This window comes from Drosophila sulfurigaster, chromosome 2R (genome assembly GCF_023558435.1).
Source record: "Drosophila sulfurigaster albostrigata strain 15112-1811.04 chromosome 2R, ASM2355843v2, whole genome shotgun sequence".
Lineage (NCBI taxonomy): Eukaryota > Metazoa > Arthropoda > Insecta > Diptera > Drosophilidae > Drosophila > Drosophila sulfurigaster.
In genome coordinates this window covers 13,212,031-13,230,865 of record NC_084882.1, presented here as the reverse complement: position 1 = coordinate 13,230,865, position 18,835 = coordinate 13,212,031, and the positions used below count along the sequence as shown (strand labels likewise).

Sequence of the window (18,835 nt, the reverse complement as noted above, 5' to 3'; positions counted from 1 at the left end):
ATGCATAAATAAATAAATTAATTAGTAAAGTATTTATTATTTTTGTTGTACTATGGCAGTCAGCTGGAAGGCCCGTAAAGCACTTCTATTAGCGAATAAATTTAAAAAAACAGTGTTCATTTCATAAATTGTTTTTGGGACTTTACGCCTATAACCCTTTGGCTGGCGGGCAACAACGTTTAATTGAGTTAAAAATGCATGCGAAATGTGGCAATTAAAAATATTATTATTGCATATGGTAAAAAATAATATTATTCGCATCGTGACGCTAAAGGTGACGACTTACAACAAATAACGAGCATAAATAAATAAATAAATAAATAGGCCAGGCACGCGTGTGTTTTTGTTTGTGTATGCGTATTAACAAAACTAATAGAACAACAACTGATGATAGAAAATTATATGTAGCTAGCTTTTGACATTGACTTTGGTTTAACGAGGTTCTTTTAGATTTTGTATTGACCCTGATTTGGCTTGTGATTTCATTAACGATTTTAATTTTCGCTTAATTGAATTCTGTTTTAATTTATTAGACCAATTGTGTGCTGAAATTGGTGGACGGTTATTGCTGTTGCCAACGCTGTTGCTGTTTATTGGCTTATTGGCTTTTGGCCTCAAGTAGCCGCAGAAGCCAAGTCGAATGTCAAAACGAACAACTACTTATGAAAGCCATAACATAAAATTTCATGTTTTCAATTAGTCTATTCAACTGATGTGAGTTGAGTTGCGTCGTCGGGTTGCGTTCATTGAAGTTGAGTTGAGTTGAGTTGAGTTCATGGTTTGACCGCGACAACAATTGATTTTTATTAATCTCATCAATTATAGAAATATTGGCCAAAAGGCAAATAACCAATTTCAAGTACAGCCAACACAGTTAACAAGCACAATTTCTAATTTGCAAGAGTTTCTAAAACACTTTATATATTTTATTACTGTTTGCGAAATCAATTGAACAACATTTTCAAGTCAAAATTGTGTAATAAACAAAATGAGTGGGTGTAAAAAGTACTTTACAGTACCTTTGTGTTAAAATATTTGTTGTTAAAAAGTAATTCACTTACGTAGACAATAATTATAATTAGCTAGGGCTAATAATATTTTTTAATTTAACTTACTATATTTAGAAATTTCGTTTTAAAAGTTGTATTTTATAGTATGAATATCTATTTTTTAAGTACAAAATGTTCAGCCCTCACAGTCGTTAAAAATATCCTAATGAATTTTTATTGCAACAATTTTAATTACTAAAATAAAATCTTAACACTCACACATTTAATCACTTTCAATTTGACTTAAAAACAACAACTACGCGGCAGCTTGAAGTGTAACGATCCAAGCATTCGCAGCGCAAGAAAAGCTTTCGATTGTGCTGTTGCTGTAAGCTGACAACAGATGGCGCTGTATAAGCTCCCCGAACATAGCTCAGCTCGTCAGCTGTTGGCTGTGGCTGGCTCAGTTTGCTTTCAGCTCTTTGAGTCTGCGCAGGCGCCGCTCGCAAGTTCCGTTAACGCGTCGTGGAAGTGGAAGTGGCGGCACCGGTGCGCAGCTGATTTAGCGTGTGTCGCGAATCAATTACGATCTAAATAAATAAGCATCAATCAGTAAGTGGCAGCCACTTTGTGGCAATGTGCAACCAAGTGTGACGCTTGGTGGCCAAACCTTGAGGGCTCACCAAAAAACCATTTCCAAGTTTCGTGTGTAATAATTATGGCTTTAACTTAATGGCCTCAACGACCTTGCGCACCTACGACTAGCCCTAATGCTTTTAAGTGGACGTTGAATCAAAAAAGCATTCAAGTTAATGAATTCGATTGGCCAATCAAGCTGGGCTTAGAAGGAGTCAAAGCTGTGCTTCAAGTGTACAACAATCGCAGCTGTGCGCAAACAAGGAAGTAAAAGTTTGGCGTCAGACTTGTTTTAAACGCAAGTTTGTTTGCAGCAAAAAAGATAAAGAAGTTATTAAATTATAAATAAATTAAGTTGTTACTACAGACGTGGGCAAAAAGGAAGTCATATTTAATGGCTGCTCAAGCATGCTGCTTACATACAACCGCATAATTATATCTACACAACATTTTGATTGTATAAAGTGACCCACAAAAAAAAATAAACGAAACAAACAAAGAAATAGTTTTGCAATAACTAAAAGTTTGCAAAAATAAAAAAATTCGACAATATTGGTGAAACTAAACAAGCGAAAATATTTGCAAACATTTAGCTTAAGCAATTACAAAGTGTTTCTATGCAAGCGACGAGCACTGTGCGTTTACGTATTGTGTGTGTGTGTGTGTAATTGCTGTCGACGCTGGCAGCGACGTCAGCTGCAGCGCATGCGCAACAGCTTTTGGACGTTTGGGGTTTCTGGGTCTCTGCCATACATTTCGTTTTCTGCGATGTTGTTGTTGCTGTTGTTGCTGCTGCTGCTGTTGTTGTTGTTGTTGCTGCATTTGTGTAATTGTGACGCAATTTTTGTGTGAGGTTGTTTTGGTTTCGCCTTGTTGGCGATTGGCTGAAAACGAAAGCGGTAAAACAAACTCGTGTTAATTTAACGCAGATATATTTATAGTATATACTTACAGTATTTATGTATTGCACTCTGAGTGTGTGTGTGTGTATTGCAAAAGCGCATGCAACAGTTGTCGCTGTGATTAAGTATCTCGTGCTTCAGTTATTATCCGCTCGCGACTATGATTAGTTCGCGTTTACATTTACTTGCAAGTTAAACTCGATTGAGAGAAGCCCCGCTTACAAAGTAGCATACGCATAACGGTAAGCTGTTGCAATGTAACCGATTATTGGAGCATATAGTTAGCGTGCAGTTCTTTTCGGCTCAACTCGTGCCACATACTCACAGTTTGCAACTGTTATTTAATTATTTATTTAAACACATTTTTTGTATTTGGTCGCTGTTGACAGCGAAGTGGCTTTATCGAACAGCATTTAATTGTGTGTGCGCATGATGTGAGCTTTATTTAAATAAGCTTAGATAATGCGAGTAATTAAAATTGCAATTAATAAAAACAATTGGAATTCGATATTCCCACCAAAATATTGTACATACATATTCTATGCATATTCATTTACAATTTAAGCCAAGCGGCTTTTTGGTTCAATCAGCATCATCATCATTATCATCATCATTAAATGTTGCCCGCGTGGATACTTCACGTTTTGTCGACGTCATACGGCAAAATTTCATGGCCAATGTCAGCGGTAAGAAGTGAAGTGGTCGCTCGTTTGGCGCGCTGTTTGTTTGCTGTGCGACTATAAAGAATTTTGAATTATAATCAATTTGAGTTTGAGAGTCGTCATGACAAGTTACAGCAACTAGAGACAAGTGCGGGAACGCAGCGGCAGGCCCAAATGCGGATGAGAATGACAACAACAACAACAAACAGCAACAACAGCAAGAGCAACAATAACAATGACAACAACGAAAAATAAATGAAAGTGCGGCGTGGTTGCTGTTGTTGTTGCTGGCATGGCAACAATGAGCCAGCATTAGCGGATGCGGCCTTAGTGCGTATACTTGATATACTTGAACTTGCGTTTGCCCGCGACACTCGCACCATTCACTCACACACACACACACATACGCACACGCACAGCACTCATTCATGAAATTACACATACTCCACGCTTGGGGTGTCGCTTTTGTTTCAATCTTCAATAGTTCCGGCTGCTGCTGCCGTTGCTATTGCTGTTGCTGCTGCTGTGGCTGCGGCTCAACGTTTACCTCTGATCTTAATTGATTTAACGCGTTGCGCGGCCTTTACGCCTGTGAGTTGCCGCTTGCAAAAGGTTTTTGTGCCACCACTTTTGATTTATTTGCACAAATTTTACGCTATTTTGCTGAAAATGGTTTTGCGTTGGCGGTGGCGGTGGCAGCGGTGTCGGTAAACGCGACGTATGCTTAATTACCAAACAGTTTGCCAAAGTTTTTGTTTCTGCCTACCGGTTTTTGCTGCAGCCCTTTCCGGGAACTTTCAACAGCCTTCTAATTAATTGCGCTTCGACGCAGGTGCCGAAAGCTAACAAAAAGTAAAACTCACGAAAAATGCGAAACCCGCTGAAAAGAATTGGTCGACGTAACGAAAAAGGTGTCGAAAATAACTCAGAGTCTAGTGGCCTCGCATACAACGGCAACGACAACGCGTATACGCCGTGTGGGCTGCTGCTGAGTACGTGAGGAGCATGCTCAAGGAGCAAATCGCCGCGCCTGTTGACACGCCCACTTAGCTAAACGAATAAAACAGTTGGCCGCCCATTTTCAAAAATAATACAAGGCATGCGTGTGTGTGTGTGTCCGTGTGTGTTGAGTGTTGATAATTAAATACATATGTGGGGATATTCCCCCGCTCCTCTCTCTTCGTATCAAGCTCTGTGTGTGTCTGGCACATATCTCAAGTGTTGAAAATGGGCCAAAATTTATGTCAGGCAACCTTCGACTTGGCTTCTTAGAGAACTGTGATTGTGTGCGTGCGCGTGTCTGTGTGTGTGTTTGCTTCTGTCTGACATAAATTACATACTTGAAATGCCTGCCTTAAACGTGCAACCTTGAAGCAAACCAACAAACCAACAACAAAGCAACAAAAATGACAATCTACAGATAGCACACGTATTATTACGTACATATTTTTGTCTGCAAAACTAACATTCTTTACATACATTTTTGTGGCAGTTACACACAGATACTACACACGCCTTTAAGATGCTGCAGCAGTGCATTATTAAGTCACCGAATGGCGCATTGGGCCTGAATTTGAGTCGTGCACCCTGGGACCCATATCCGTGGGTCAGCGGCGTGCAGGCGGAGTCAAATGCCCAATTGGCAGGTGTCCGCATTGGCGACACCTTGCTGCAGCTGAATGGCATCGATGTCTTGGGCATGAGGATCAGCGAGCTGGCCAACCGACTGCGGGAGCATTGGCTAACTGGCGCTGAGCATGCGACCATGATGATGTGGCGACAACAGCCAGCCACACTCAGCTCAACAGATGACCCCAACGAGGCGGCGCACGCTGTGGTAAGTTTATCCCTCTACCAGTTTACCACACTCACAACTGCGGCTAGCAACACACAGTTTTCAGAGTCAGAGTCAGACTCAGCTGTTTAACTGTTTCAGCAGCGTTTAAATGGGTCAAGCTAGAGCACGACATGATATGCTTGCGATTGCCGTTTGCTCGTTACGCATTGTTGATTAGCTTAGTTGTGTTTGACAATTTGCTGCATTGTTGCAATTGTCAAGCACAGATTAAGAAAAATACAGTTTATTTATTCAATACATACAGAGCAGCAACTATTTAAGAAATACAAATTTTTAATATTTTATCAGAATGTTGCAGTATAAGATTATAGATATTGGTATATTAAATTAGTAGAGTGAAGTTAGTTATTCTTTAAGAAATATACATTTATTATATAATATTGATATTGCATTAACATAAACTTTTCATCAGGATATTACAGTATAAGAATATAAGAATATATATTCAACTAGTAGAGTGCAGCTAACTTAAGAAAAATAGAGCTTTTTTAGACAAAACTTACAGAGCAGCTATTGATTAGGATATACAAACTAATTTTATTAGCATTACATTAGGATTTAGACAATAAATTAATTGTAAGATTAATTTTGCAAAAAAAATTTTTGTTTATTTATATTTTTTATAAATGATCTATTAAATTTTATTAGGATATTACAGTATACATATGTAAAAATATATATTAAATCAGTACAGAGGAGCTTTAGATTCAGAAATACAAATTTAGAATATTACCATATGATTTTGATAATTGCAATTGATTTAATTGCCAAATTAAATTTTCTCGGTATATAAAATTTTATCAGTATATTAAATTATATGTAAGGAATACTTATATACTTAAATTAGTAGAGTTTGCTTAGAAAACTTTATCTTATTCAAAAAGACCAGCGATTGCAGCTGGCAAATAAATACAAATTTCAAATATTAATATTTAAATTAAATTCCTCATTCGTTAGGATACCTTTTTTATTTTATCACAGTATGTAAGGAACATTTATTCACTTGCTAATGAGAGCACAAAAGTAGTATTCAGTTCATTTAAAATATGCAAACAAGTGTGTAAAAATCATTGATTTAATTAATAGTTTTTATTGCTTACGCCTGTTTCACTCGAGTGCTTCTAGCTAACTTAAAGTCGACCCAGCATTTAATTGAAAATCTTTTACAAAACGTTTCACTAATTGAATTGCTCTTCTAATTGGCTATATTTTTGCAATTGTCAAACACAAAGCATACTAGAGTTCGAGCTAGCTTAAGAAAAAGAGAATTTATTTTAAAAATATAAACTGTAGTTTGAAAGGATTATAAATTAAAGTGTCAGAAAAATGCAAATTTAAAATATTGAAAATGTTAGATAAGAAGAGTTTAAACTGAACTCTTTCTTTCTTATTATTATGTGTTGTTAAGCGTGTAACTAAAGAATTGACTATATTTAATCATATTTTTTCTTATTTTTACGTGTTGCTTTCTTTTATTTTATATACTTGTAGTTGAAGCGAACATTTAGATAAGTTTTGTATTATAAAACAGTAGAAACGAGCTTATTCAGTTTAGAATATAAGTAATTATTGAGTTTATAGTTAAACAAGTTTGTTAGTGCAAATTCAGTAAAATGCTATAGATATAATTTAATATGTAATACGTCACAACTTGGACAGTAATATAGAACAAAGAACTGAACTAAGCACACTTAGCTAAAGTCTTAGTTGATCCTTTACTGAATGAGTTTATATGTAGATTTTGCAAAGTTGACTAAAATTATAAAGTAGTTTGATGTAATAAGTAGTGCACTTACATTAATATATTTACACTTACTGAAAATAGACAAATCATTTGAAATGTTAGATGATCTTCTTACAATGGAATTCAACTAGTTGCATTTAAATCTATTAAACTTCTTGGACAATGTTAAATATGTGTTCAAATTGAACGTTCACAACTAACTAGCAAATAGTTTGCTCCAATATCAAATTGCACATTACTCGTATATGCAAGTGGAATATAACACCTCAGGCATAACTGTCAATTAGCCTAATAAACGTGTACACATCTGGCCATCTGGTATTGCGTCTGCGTCTGCGTCTACCTACCACATGTCGTTGTGTAATTTATGTCTTTACTGAATATTTCACAACAATATTCGTGCTAATTTAATGTAAAGGCATTTCCGGACAATCAACCTTGTTGGTAGTGGTGGCATCCTTTTGAGTCAAGTGCTAGGGCAAGTGTTCCGACGTTGCACAGTATCTGCTTCTTCCTCTGTTGCTGCTGCTCCCCGAGGTGTTCATCTGTCGGTCAAATTGCTGAGTATTTTATTAAATTTGACACATTATATGCTGTACTGCATTACAAATTCAATTGACCCAAATATTTGCAAGGATGCAAAAACCCAAATTATACACACATACACAGAATGTACATACATATCTATGTTTATATGATGTACATATATACGTATGTATACTTATGCAGGTGCACATTTACCTGCCACACTGGCTGCATATCATTTCCATATAAATTCCCAATCAATAATGCTAAAGGCCATGCTTAAGGCTTAACGTCACTCGCCGGCTGCTAGAGATGGGCACACGATATCAGGACACGAATATTGCAATAGGCAACACGACGTATACGTGATATGGATGTCGAATTCAATACCGAAGTCGTGTCACTTGTCCATCTTTATTTTCCTGATAGATTTCTGCACAGCAATTTGCATGTCTGTGAACAATTGAACACACACACACTCTCATACACACACACATACAAATTTTTAACCAGGTCTAGTGTTTGGTGCTTTTGAAGCAACATCATTCTCATCGCATATATTCTCTTAAGCCTGTTAATAAAATGAAATCTTTTGGGTAAATTATGCGTAAATCGTTTATCTCATTGGAATAATGAAAGCCAATACAAATCAGGATTATTATTAATAACACGAAACACATTGAATAGCAATTCGCAATTTATTCAATTCAAATTGTTAGTTGAATTATTCAATTGCATGTAATAACGCAGGCAAATGTGAAATTTGTAATTTGTAATAATAGCTTTTGATGTTTAGAATAAATTTGAGATGGGTAAATCTTTCTTTGAAGAAATACATTCCTGTTGCTTAACAAATGAAAAGTTAAAGTTCAGCTTGTGTGTTAAATTCAATAATGTGATTGGAATGATATTTGAAAATGAAAATAACTTAAGAAAGAGATTTATGTAAGTGTAAGTGCGTTTTTTATTTAGTTCTAAATGGTTAGCAATGGATTTTATGTAATAACAGGAAATGTTAAATGTTAAATGCAAAGTTAAAGCTTAGGTAAGTTGAACAGAAATTAATTATTAAATTTTGTGTAATAATGCACGAAATTATAAATTGGAAGAAGTTAATAATTGAGTTTCATGTTCAAAATGATTTTTATGTCTTTCCTTGAAGAAATCAAAATATAAAGTTGTATCGTTAATTTTTTGAGAAAAGAGTTATATTACAAGTAATAATAAAAATAAAATTTATTGTTAATTTTACAAACATAATAACAAGTAAAAAAGGGTGTGCTTGACTATGAGATACCCGCTATCCATTCTGAATGATAGCAAAACAGTGCGGTAATATTCTTAAAATGTTCCAAATTAATATAGCTAAAAGTACAAAAATATACCATGGGCTATATTTGGTATATCGATATAGTACTACATTCAAAATATACCAGATTGTCAGCCAAAGCAACAAATAATCTTAGTAAGTTCTTAATTTTATAACACGATAAAAGGGAATTAGATTACGCATAAATTTCTAACAAATTGAAGGCATTAAATGAAATAAAATAAAATATAAGATAGGCTTTCGTTTTGAACTGAGCTCATTTCGCTGTTTTCTCTCTTTTTTTGCAGCAGCATGGCATTAATCAACAGTCGCTGCAAAAGTTTGCAACATGCCTGCAACATATTGCCCAATTACTGGAGTGTCCTGTTTGTTGTGATGTAAGTAAACGACTCTAAGTTGTATTTTGTATTCTGTTTTCTTCTTCTACTACTATATATATACATATATGTATTTTTTTTCTTGCGTGATTCGTCGCTTGAGGCAAGAAACAAGCGGTAAGTGGAATGCTGACATCGGATCGGCATTGCCTCTTGGTGGCTGTGTGTGCTGCATATCGATGAGTTTCTCTCTCTCTCTCTCTCTCTCTGGCCATTTGGCGTGCAGCTTGCAACAGCAGTAGTGGGTAGTGGGTAGTGCCTCCTCGTAGTTGCCAGTTGCCAGTTGCCAGTTGCCAGTTGCCAGTTGGCAGTTTGCAGTTGCCCCGTTTCCCAGTTGCCGGCATTAGTTTTAGTTCGTCATTATCTAACTCAACTAAATTGAACTCTGGTCTGGCAAAACTTAGTTGGCAGTTGCCGCTTGTTTGCCTTTGTCAGCCGCCAGTATTGCCTGCTGCCTGATCCATGCTCCATGCCACCTGCCGCATGTCGCATGCCACTCCCGCCTTGTCTTCAATGTTGCTCTTCCGGCTTTACGTTGATTTTGCTGCGCAAGTTTGTTGCTAATCACTTGACCGTGCATAAAGTTGAAACGTTGAGCTGCACCAGTGATTGCGTGCCCACGCCCATGCTCTAAATAAGCTTCAGAGCTCACTATGCTCTCTGACTCTGTGCTCTCTATGCAATAGCTTCAGGTATTCGTCTGTACATATGTCGTGGTCTTGTTTACACAGTTACTCACAGCCTGACGATGTCATGACTACAAATATGTAACTGCCGCTGCCGCTGTCGCTGCTTTTGTTGTCGTTGTTGTTGTTAGTTAATACCCGTTAGTTTTGTTGCGCGCTTAGACACAAATAACATATGTTCGCATGCAAGTTTATTTAAATACCCTGTAACTAGCAAAATCAATTTTAAAGAGAGTTGTATACTGCATTTAGATAGAGGTAATAAATTTTAACGTTTTTCATAATGCACTTCTTAGAAAGAATTCAATACGAGGGTTAACATTTAACATGTTTTTTTTTGTTTTGATTTATTCAAATCTTAATTGTTAAATATATCTATAAAAATAGTTGACTATTTACAAATTATTTAATTATAATTTTAATTATTAATAAGAGACTCGTATTTCTATGTTGATGTTTTACTTTTTTTTCCGAAACACTTTGCCACAATTCAAAATGAAGAATCATAACAAAAATGTGAACAGACTTCATGTCTTAACAAAATACTATTATATAATGGTATTATTAAATAAAAAAAATGTTGTTTCTCTTTTTTAAATGATTTGTTTGATTCACTACAGAATAAAGTCTTAATGATTACAAATATGATATCAAGACCCTGGCTTCAAATTTTTATAAATACTTATTCGATATTATTCAGTACAAACTTGTTCTGTCTCAGTTTTAAATGATTTCTGTGAGTCGCTATGGGATATTTTGAAAACGTTTTAAAGGGTATTTTATAGTTTCTAGGTTGGAATTGTTAACATTTTGATTTGAGTGTGATGTATGTGAAGAGAAATTCATATATTTCGTATGCTTGATAAATGTTTGCCATCGCATGTGATTTGATTAGCTTTGTTCTAGTGCCTAGCAGCACTTTGCCAAAATATATGGAGCATGCGGCTATTGATTGATTACGGGATTTAAAAGTCAAATATTGTCGATTAGGCGTGGCAAGCAATCTACGACATATGGACATATGAGTGGGCCAGGTCAATTACAAACGATGGCAAAATAGAATATACTCGTATATGTATAACTTATCTATACCAATTTACCTAGTACAACTATACATAAAATGGCTGGCATATTCGTTGTTGAAAATAGAAGTGCACTCAACAATGGCTCTAAGCTCTTTGTTCCATTTAAATTTTAAATGACGAACTGGCTGTTGTAATGGCCGTTGGCCGGTTGGCTGCCAGTTGGCCGCTTTGCAAGTGGCAAAGTGGTAAGTGCTGAGGTGTAAATTTATTTATGGCAAGCATGTCAGCAAAAACATAACTTTAATTAATTAGACAAGATAAAAAGGAGGGCAGCCACAAGCTAGGAGCTAGGAGTAAAGATACTTCTCTACTCTCTTAGTCTTGCCATTTAAATTCTAAACTTATCTGCAAATGAAATTTTACATGCAAAGCCCAGCTGTGTGAGTGTCCTGTTTGTGTGTCCGTGTGTGTCATTAATTAAGCATGCAGGCTAAGACTAAAGCAGGCAACCAGAGCAGCTAGTTAGCTGCACACAGACATACACTAAGTTGGCATTGTCGCAACACAGACACACACACACACACACACAGCTGAGCACAGACATATTATCGCAATACATACTTACCTGCATAGTTGTGGGGCACAACACTGGGAGCTGTCACTGGACCATTGGCATTTCCCATTTCCAGGCCAGCTCCTCTCCGTGCTGCACTAAATGCATAATTTGTTTATTAACCTTAAATCAGTTTATGCACTACACGAGCATAAGTATAGTCTACCTCACAGCTTACAATACAACCCGAAACTTCTATTTCATATTTGGCAATTATTATTACTACAACTGAGCATACTTATTACATTCGTATATACGTAAGTCTGTGTGCGTCTGCGTTTATTTGTTATGCAAACAGACAAGTCCATTAAGTTATTAAGGGATTTTGTTTCTGCTTGATTTTCAATAGTTCAGAGTATTCTCTTTCTCAAAAATATATGTTATATATAAAACTACACACATATACTTATGTATGTATGTGCGTGTGTTTGTCATAAATTTGCATTGAGATTGCCGTCTGGCAAGCTCCTTTGAGATTTGATGTTGACATTAAATAACACCCGAATCGAGATTTTATTCAATTAAATATGCATAAATTTGCATGTTCACATACCATACGCTAACAACATTATGAAGGCAAAGTGTTTAATATACTGAAATTCTTTAAAATTATAGTTTTGATAGTCGGTTAAATTAAAGAATGCAATTTAGTTTGAGTTTATTTTAAATTTTCCTAAATCAATTATTATTTACTTGATATATTTCTAATATAAATAAGTGTTTAATTTTGTATTCTTCGTTTTTTGTAATCATATTATCATGTGTTATCAAGGAAAAGTGTTTATTATACTGATTTTCATAAAAAAATGAGAAATTTGGTAGTTGGTGAAAAGTGAATGTGAATGCAATTTAGCTTGAGTTAATTTGAAATCTTCTTAAATCAATTATTAGTTTCTTATTTTGTTTCCTATTTCTTAAATCATATTATATTCTAATATTATAAGGGCAGTATATTAATATACTGCAATGCTTTTAAAGATACTAAATGTGAATGAAAACATTCAGCAAATACACCAAATATTATACACCAAATATTATATTTAGTGTATTTATATACTACTACAATAAAAATATATCATAACATAAATAGTACCAGATTGTCAAATTTAAGGCACTTCTTTTTTAAATTTTGTTCGCAAAAGCTAAAAACATGAACCCAAATTGTTTAATATATTGCAATTCCCTAAAATAAGTATTTATTGAGCCTTCTATAAAAATGTAAATTGTGTCATTTTCAAATCTGTATTAGTTTTAGTTGGAGTTTAAGTGAATGTTAAGTTATAACCTTAAACATTTTAAATAAATATACTAATTCACAAAAATAGATAGATTATGTGACCAATCAATTGAATTGACAGAGTCAACAATTTGCTGATGTTTGTCATTAGAAAACCCTTCACAAATGCGATGCTTGCAACTGTTGTAAAATGACATGATAAACATAAAACCAAAAATTGCATTTATCGACAAGGTTCAATTTCTTTTGAACAATTTAAGACTGTTGCTTTTGTTGTCACGTATTATTATTATTATTTGCAGGCCGGAAAAGGGGATTGCAATCAAATCGCTTTACATTTGTAATACTTCAATTTCATTTTTGCAAAATGATGGTTGCAAAATACAATCCAAGCTTCTGTCCAAAATTGTATCTTTATTGCTGCATATTTGCAACAGCTCTGCTGCATATCTACATAGACAGATTCAGATCCATACCCATACAAATACATATATGTACATATGTATATGTATGTATGCATGCACATGCACATGCAGACAAAAAGCATCAATTGAATTTCTATACATATTTCGATTTTTTCCCTCTCTTGTTTTTTTTTGGGAATTCCTTTTTTGGTGAGTTTTTCCTTTTTCCTGTATATTTTTTTTTTTTTTTGAGACAATCCCAGTGTTCCGGCGTGTGCATGAGAGAACATTGGGGTCCGAATCTGTAGCTTGAAAAGCGCAAAAGTGTTTTTGTGCACATCAAATACAGTTGTATTATTTTAAATCCGCTTGCAATATTTTCAATTTGATTTTCCATTTAAATGGAAAGCTTGCTGCTCGCCCATAAAGTAGACGACTATACACTAAAGTACAGTACATATATATCAAGAAAATTGTGATTGTGTGCAGAGCATCACAAGCGTTTTCAAAAGTACTTTTTTGAGTTCGAGGTTCGAGGTAAGTGCTTGGGCCAGTCGGGATCGATTTTTACAGATTTGCATATTAGTAAACTTTGCTCGCAAACAAGTGAAAATTTTATGTGCGACAAACTTATTGACTCTGTTATACCTCTCTTTTGATTTCGAGCATGATTCGAATACGAATTCTGTTCTGCAACAAGTTACGAAAGCCTTGTTGCACTATTGAACAGGGTATCCATATTAAAATACGATGCCAGAATTGGATAGGAAAGTTTTTGTGTTGAGCAACAATTTGTTTTTGGTAATATTTTCCATTAGGTTACCTTTAAAGCAGATTATACGAGTTTTTCCTTCATAGTCAATTGAAGCATTTACAATTTACATTTCCCTTCCATATTTATTTATAATTAATTTGTTTTTCTTTTGCATAATATTATGTCTTCATGCTGCTCCTACTCCCGCTGCTGTCCTTGTAACTCTCTGTTCATCCTCTCTGTTGGCTGCATTGGACACGACTCTCCTCGCTTCGACTCGCCTCGACTCGACTGGTGTCGGGGAATCAGGTCGTCAAACCACCTGGCTGGCAGTGCTGCAATGGACACGTGCTTTGTAATAATTGCCGTAACCGCTCGGTAAAGTGTCCGGTTTGCAGGGTGCCATTGGGACCTAGGGGACGCTGCCTGCTGTCGGATAAATTATTTACGCTGCTAGCGGAAAATTTCCCCTGTGATGGAGGTAAGTACAGCTCATACTTAATGGGCAAACAGTCAAGTTTTTGCAGTAATGATCCCAAATGTCGTTGTTGTTCTTGTTATTGTTCTTGTTGCTGCGAAGCCAACTTATTAATATGTCTTCAGTGCGTCAGTTGTTGCGCTGTTGTTTTGCGAAACTTTTGGGATATCTTCTAGTAATCTACCTAAAATGGTGCCTAAATTAGCGTTGTCATTAGTAGGGTGTCCCAGTTCGGGACCATTACTGCGTAGGCCTCAAAAGCTGTTGACACAATGGGCGCGAATGTCTTTCAATTTCATCCAAACGAAACCGAAAACTTTGGATCTCCATTACTCTCTCGCTCTCTCGTTCACCTAGACTTCAGTTAAATCAAGAGCAGCTTTGTGTGCAAAAGTTTTAACCTCTGCAACAACAAGTGACAACTTAAACAATTGTCAATGTTTTACTTAAATCTCGACAGGGACAACAAATACAAAGAAAACGAGAAAAGAAAAGAAAAATCATCTGGAACAAGCACTTGAAAGTGAGTGGCTATTAGTCCATATTAAGAATATGCTTATGCCTCTTAAACGCAAAACAGAGTGGGGTATATTGAATTAATAAACACTCACTATACTATACACATTTCTTACTCTTCTTTTAGAAGCTGTTACATGAAATACTGAACAACTTGTACAAGTCCCTTCACTTTCCCCAAGGATTTTACGTTCATTAATGATACCATCAAAGGTATGTGAAGGCAATTTTAAATTTGTATCTGTAGACTAATAAAAATGAAGTGCATTTGTGTGACAGTCGAAGATAATAGTCAGTATTCCTAGATATACCCTTCTATGCAATAGTCTAACTCATTTCCGTTTCCACCCGCATTTAATGTAGCATACTTTTGGGATTACAGACTCGGTTACCTTTTACTTAGGATACCTTATAGCCGAGCTTCGTTTGCGTTTGCGTTGCGTTCCGTCTTGTTGCTTATTGCACTTGTGCTTTGTTTTTGTTGCTCTTTTTTATGGCATAATTATGTCGCATAAATTGCTAAAGTTTTTCACGCTTTATGCTCCTTATGCCATGGTGCTTATTGTTGACATTGCAGACTCTTCTTCTTATGCTTCTACTTCTACTTCAGCTTCAGCTTCATCTTGTTACTGTGTTATTGTTGTTGCTGTTCCCTTAGTTGTTCGTATTTTTTCCTTTTTAAGTTTAGCTGGCCAACAAGTTTGCCGTATTTCTGCCATTTTCAATCTGTGCGTTTCCATAAGGGTCGCTGAGTGTTGCCAACTCGAGATAATGTGAAGTTTACAGCGCAGGTAACAAGTGCCAACAACAATGGCAACAACAACAATCAGGTGCAACTAACTTCTGTTCAACGCATTTTTATACTCTCCCCAGAGGGTCTTCTTGGTATTGTGCATTGTGTGCAAGATTTTCGCTTCTACAAATTTGTATATTCAATGCAATAAATACGTACATATAGAGATCAACAAAATCAGATCAATTAAGGCGGAAAATAAATACGCATTCTAGCAGAGTATTCAATCTGCAACGTTGCACAAAATGCAGTTGCTTTAACTTGTTTATGTTTATCTTATTTTACTTGTTGCCCTGTGTCTGTGGGTCGGTGTGTCTTTTGTCATTGCTGTCGTCAGTACTTAGTGCGTTTTATTGCAGTGCTTTGCCACTCGTTCGTATTTTCTTAACAGTTTTCAAATAAGAGTTTTGCTCTTTCTATTACTGCCATTTCTGCTTATTGTTGTTTTGCAACCAGATGAATTCGATTGTCCATATGTGCTGCCTCATTTTAATAAACTCTTCACAACACACACACACACATATGTATGCCTGGAAAATAAAGTTTGTTTATTTTTTTCGTCTGCTTGTTTTGTGTTTTGCAGTGAAAATCAACAAGGAGAACGACAACAGCAACAGCAACAGTCGGAGCATTGAAAATAGCAATGCCAAATGCACGAATGAATATCATAATCAACCAAAAAATGGCACTGGCCAAATCAAACTCAAACTCGAGCAAAAAGTCCAGAAAAACATCGAGGCAGCAGCAGTTGCAGGAGGACACACTGATTTTGGTTGTGAATGGAGCTGGTGCTGGCGAGGAGCAGGCGAAGACGATGCTCGGAGAAGAGAAGGAGGAGGTGAAACAGTGCGTTAAGCAGGTTTCAGGAATGCCAAAGGGAAATGAGCAAAGTGCGCAAATACTACGAAATAATGTCAACGATGCAGGCCTGCAATGTGGCGTGATAAAAGCACAGCAGCAGGCAGGGAATAGCACTAAGGAACTACAGCCGGTGATGGAGGCGGTGGAAAGCAACAATATGCTCGTTAAACCAAAGTTAAAGTTGAGTAAGAAAAGTTGGCAGATTACAGGCCGAGATCAAGACGAATTGCGCTGCGATGAAGTTGCAAACATAAATAATGGCCAACAGCGCATGCTGGGATTGGAGCTGCACAGCGGACAGCAGCAGTCTGAGGTAGAGGGGCAGGTGTTGTTGCTGGTGGAGGCAGAGGCGAAGAAGAAGGAGGTGGAGGAGGAGGAGCAAAGCACAGGCCAACAGCAATATCAAAATTATCATTGCCCGACTGGGAAATCATGCTGCAGTCAGGCGAAACTTTTCCAGCCAGCGAGCGCCAACAAATTGTCAACCGTCAAACGAGAGTCTGCCACCGTCACCGCCACCGCAGCACCCGAAAAGCGGTTGGGTGCAGTCGCTGAAATTGCATTTGTTGTTGCAACAGCAGCAGCAGCAAAAACAGTGCGGCGACCTTATCGGCGGACAGCCACAAAGCGACTCCCAAGGCGAATGCTGCGCAATTGGTGAATGGAGGAGCATCAATAAAAATGCTTTTGAACTTGCAGCCATGCAATGTCGCATTGGAGCCACTGAATGTTGTGCACTTCGACGGCACCTTTGGCCAGCGTTTGCGCGTCCATGCTCAACTGCGGCCCCAGCAGACGCAGGTCTGTCTGCGTCTGAGTGAGGAGCCAAGTTCTGGGTCCCGCGAAGTGCAAACATTTTTCTTGGCCCTGTTGCCGTGGCAAGACAAGCATGCCGTGTTCCTTTGGCACCTCAATGCTGCGGAGCAAGAGCCAGCACAACACTTTCAGACAGTCATCGAGGCGCAAGGCAATCGGGTCAAATGGTTTGGTCAAGCTCAGCCGGTGACCCGCAGTTGGCCAGAGATCTGTGCAGCTGGCCAATTTCTCACTTGGATGGATGAGGGACAACAGTCTTGCACGGCATTCGATATTATCGTGAAGAGGAAATAGTCTCAGTTCTAGTTTGGATAATTAGTTGGATTATAGCGTATACGTAATGAATAATTTATGATTAAGTGTAAAATAAACATTGCTTACACACAATGTGAGAGCGCACAAGCCCAGTAATAAAAATGTCAATTTGAAATCATTTACATAATTTATAAATTATAATCTGATATTGTTTGTTTAGTCGCATTTTTTTTCTGCTCTGCTGCTGACTTTGTTTCCCTTGACGAAATGCCCAGACTGCGTGCTTTGTAAATTATATTTGCATTTTTTCGCGCCTTTTATAAATTTATTTCAAATATGCAAAATACAATTTTATTCGCAAATGTGTTAAGTTTGCAAAAATTTTTAATTAAAAAAAGCATTTAGAAATATGCTGGCCTAGCATAGCAGGTAAACGAGACAGTTGCAATTCCATTCAACTCTTTTTGTTATACCCTGCGTATGCGTAACGTTGAGTATGATACTAGGCAAAGGGCAAACAATGCGCTTTTATATCCGCTACTTCTCTAGGGTATTGCTCAGTCGATCAGTTAACAGCGCTGCATCTCACTTGTTTTAAAATTATATTGATGCAGCTATATTTGCATAAAAGCAACAGCAAATCCAACTACAACAACTTTGCCGTTGCCTCCTGATAATTGACTTGCACGCAAATTAATGTTTTTTGCCTTAAATACATATGTATGTATATTTGTATGTACATATATGTGAGTAGCATGTTGTGAGTGATGTTGTTCCCTGTGAGGGCGTAAATTGCAGCGTTGTTTGGCAAACACCGCGAACACGAAAGGCGTGCATTTTTCATCATCCGCATTTTCCATGTGAGCCAAAAATTCACAAACAGCAAAAAACTAAAACGAAGAATATAAAATATCTGAGCACTAAAAAATATAAAATACTTACACATAATTATACTCACTAGAAAGGATTTAATGAAACAGATAATCAATTTTGTGGGCAGAACCTAAAATAATCTTCACGGTTCTAAAGGAGTAAGTATCATTAATTAAAATTTTCCATATTCCAAAAAACTTTATTAAATGTGGAATAATCATGCGGTATTAAAACAATCATTTCATTTTTTTTTATGATTTATTTATTTTTCTTGCGAAAATAAATTCCTATATACATACATATCATATAACATAACTCTCTCAGTATTGAAATAGAAACAACTTCACAATTATTATCATGTTTATTGTTTTTACAAAAATATTCCATTGTAGTTTCCCAGTAATCATTTAATAGCTAATACGTTTACATTATATTTTATTTTCTCTCTAACAATATTCTCTTTGTTGAATTAGAAACAACTGATTTACAAATATTAATTTA

At 36.3% G+C, this 18,835-nt stretch overlaps 1 protein-coding gene across 1 annotated transcript; it reads left to right on the top strand.

The window, feature by feature from the left end:
* The first annotated feature begins 1,448 nt into the window (after positions 1–1,448).
* On the top strand, positions 1,449–17,625 carry LOC133836694 (uncharacterized). The gene is given in 8 exon segments (XM_062267282.1): positions 1,449–1,601; positions 4,682–5,026; positions 8,934–9,023; positions 14,052–14,223; positions 15,610–15,662; positions 15,986–16,207; positions 16,209–17,049; positions 17,052–17,625. Coding segments are annotated over 7 exon segments (2,142 nt in total). The 5' UTR covers positions 1,449–1,601; positions 4,682–4,711; the 3' UTR covers positions 17,501–17,625.
* Positions 17,626–18,835: the final 1,210 nt, after the last annotated feature.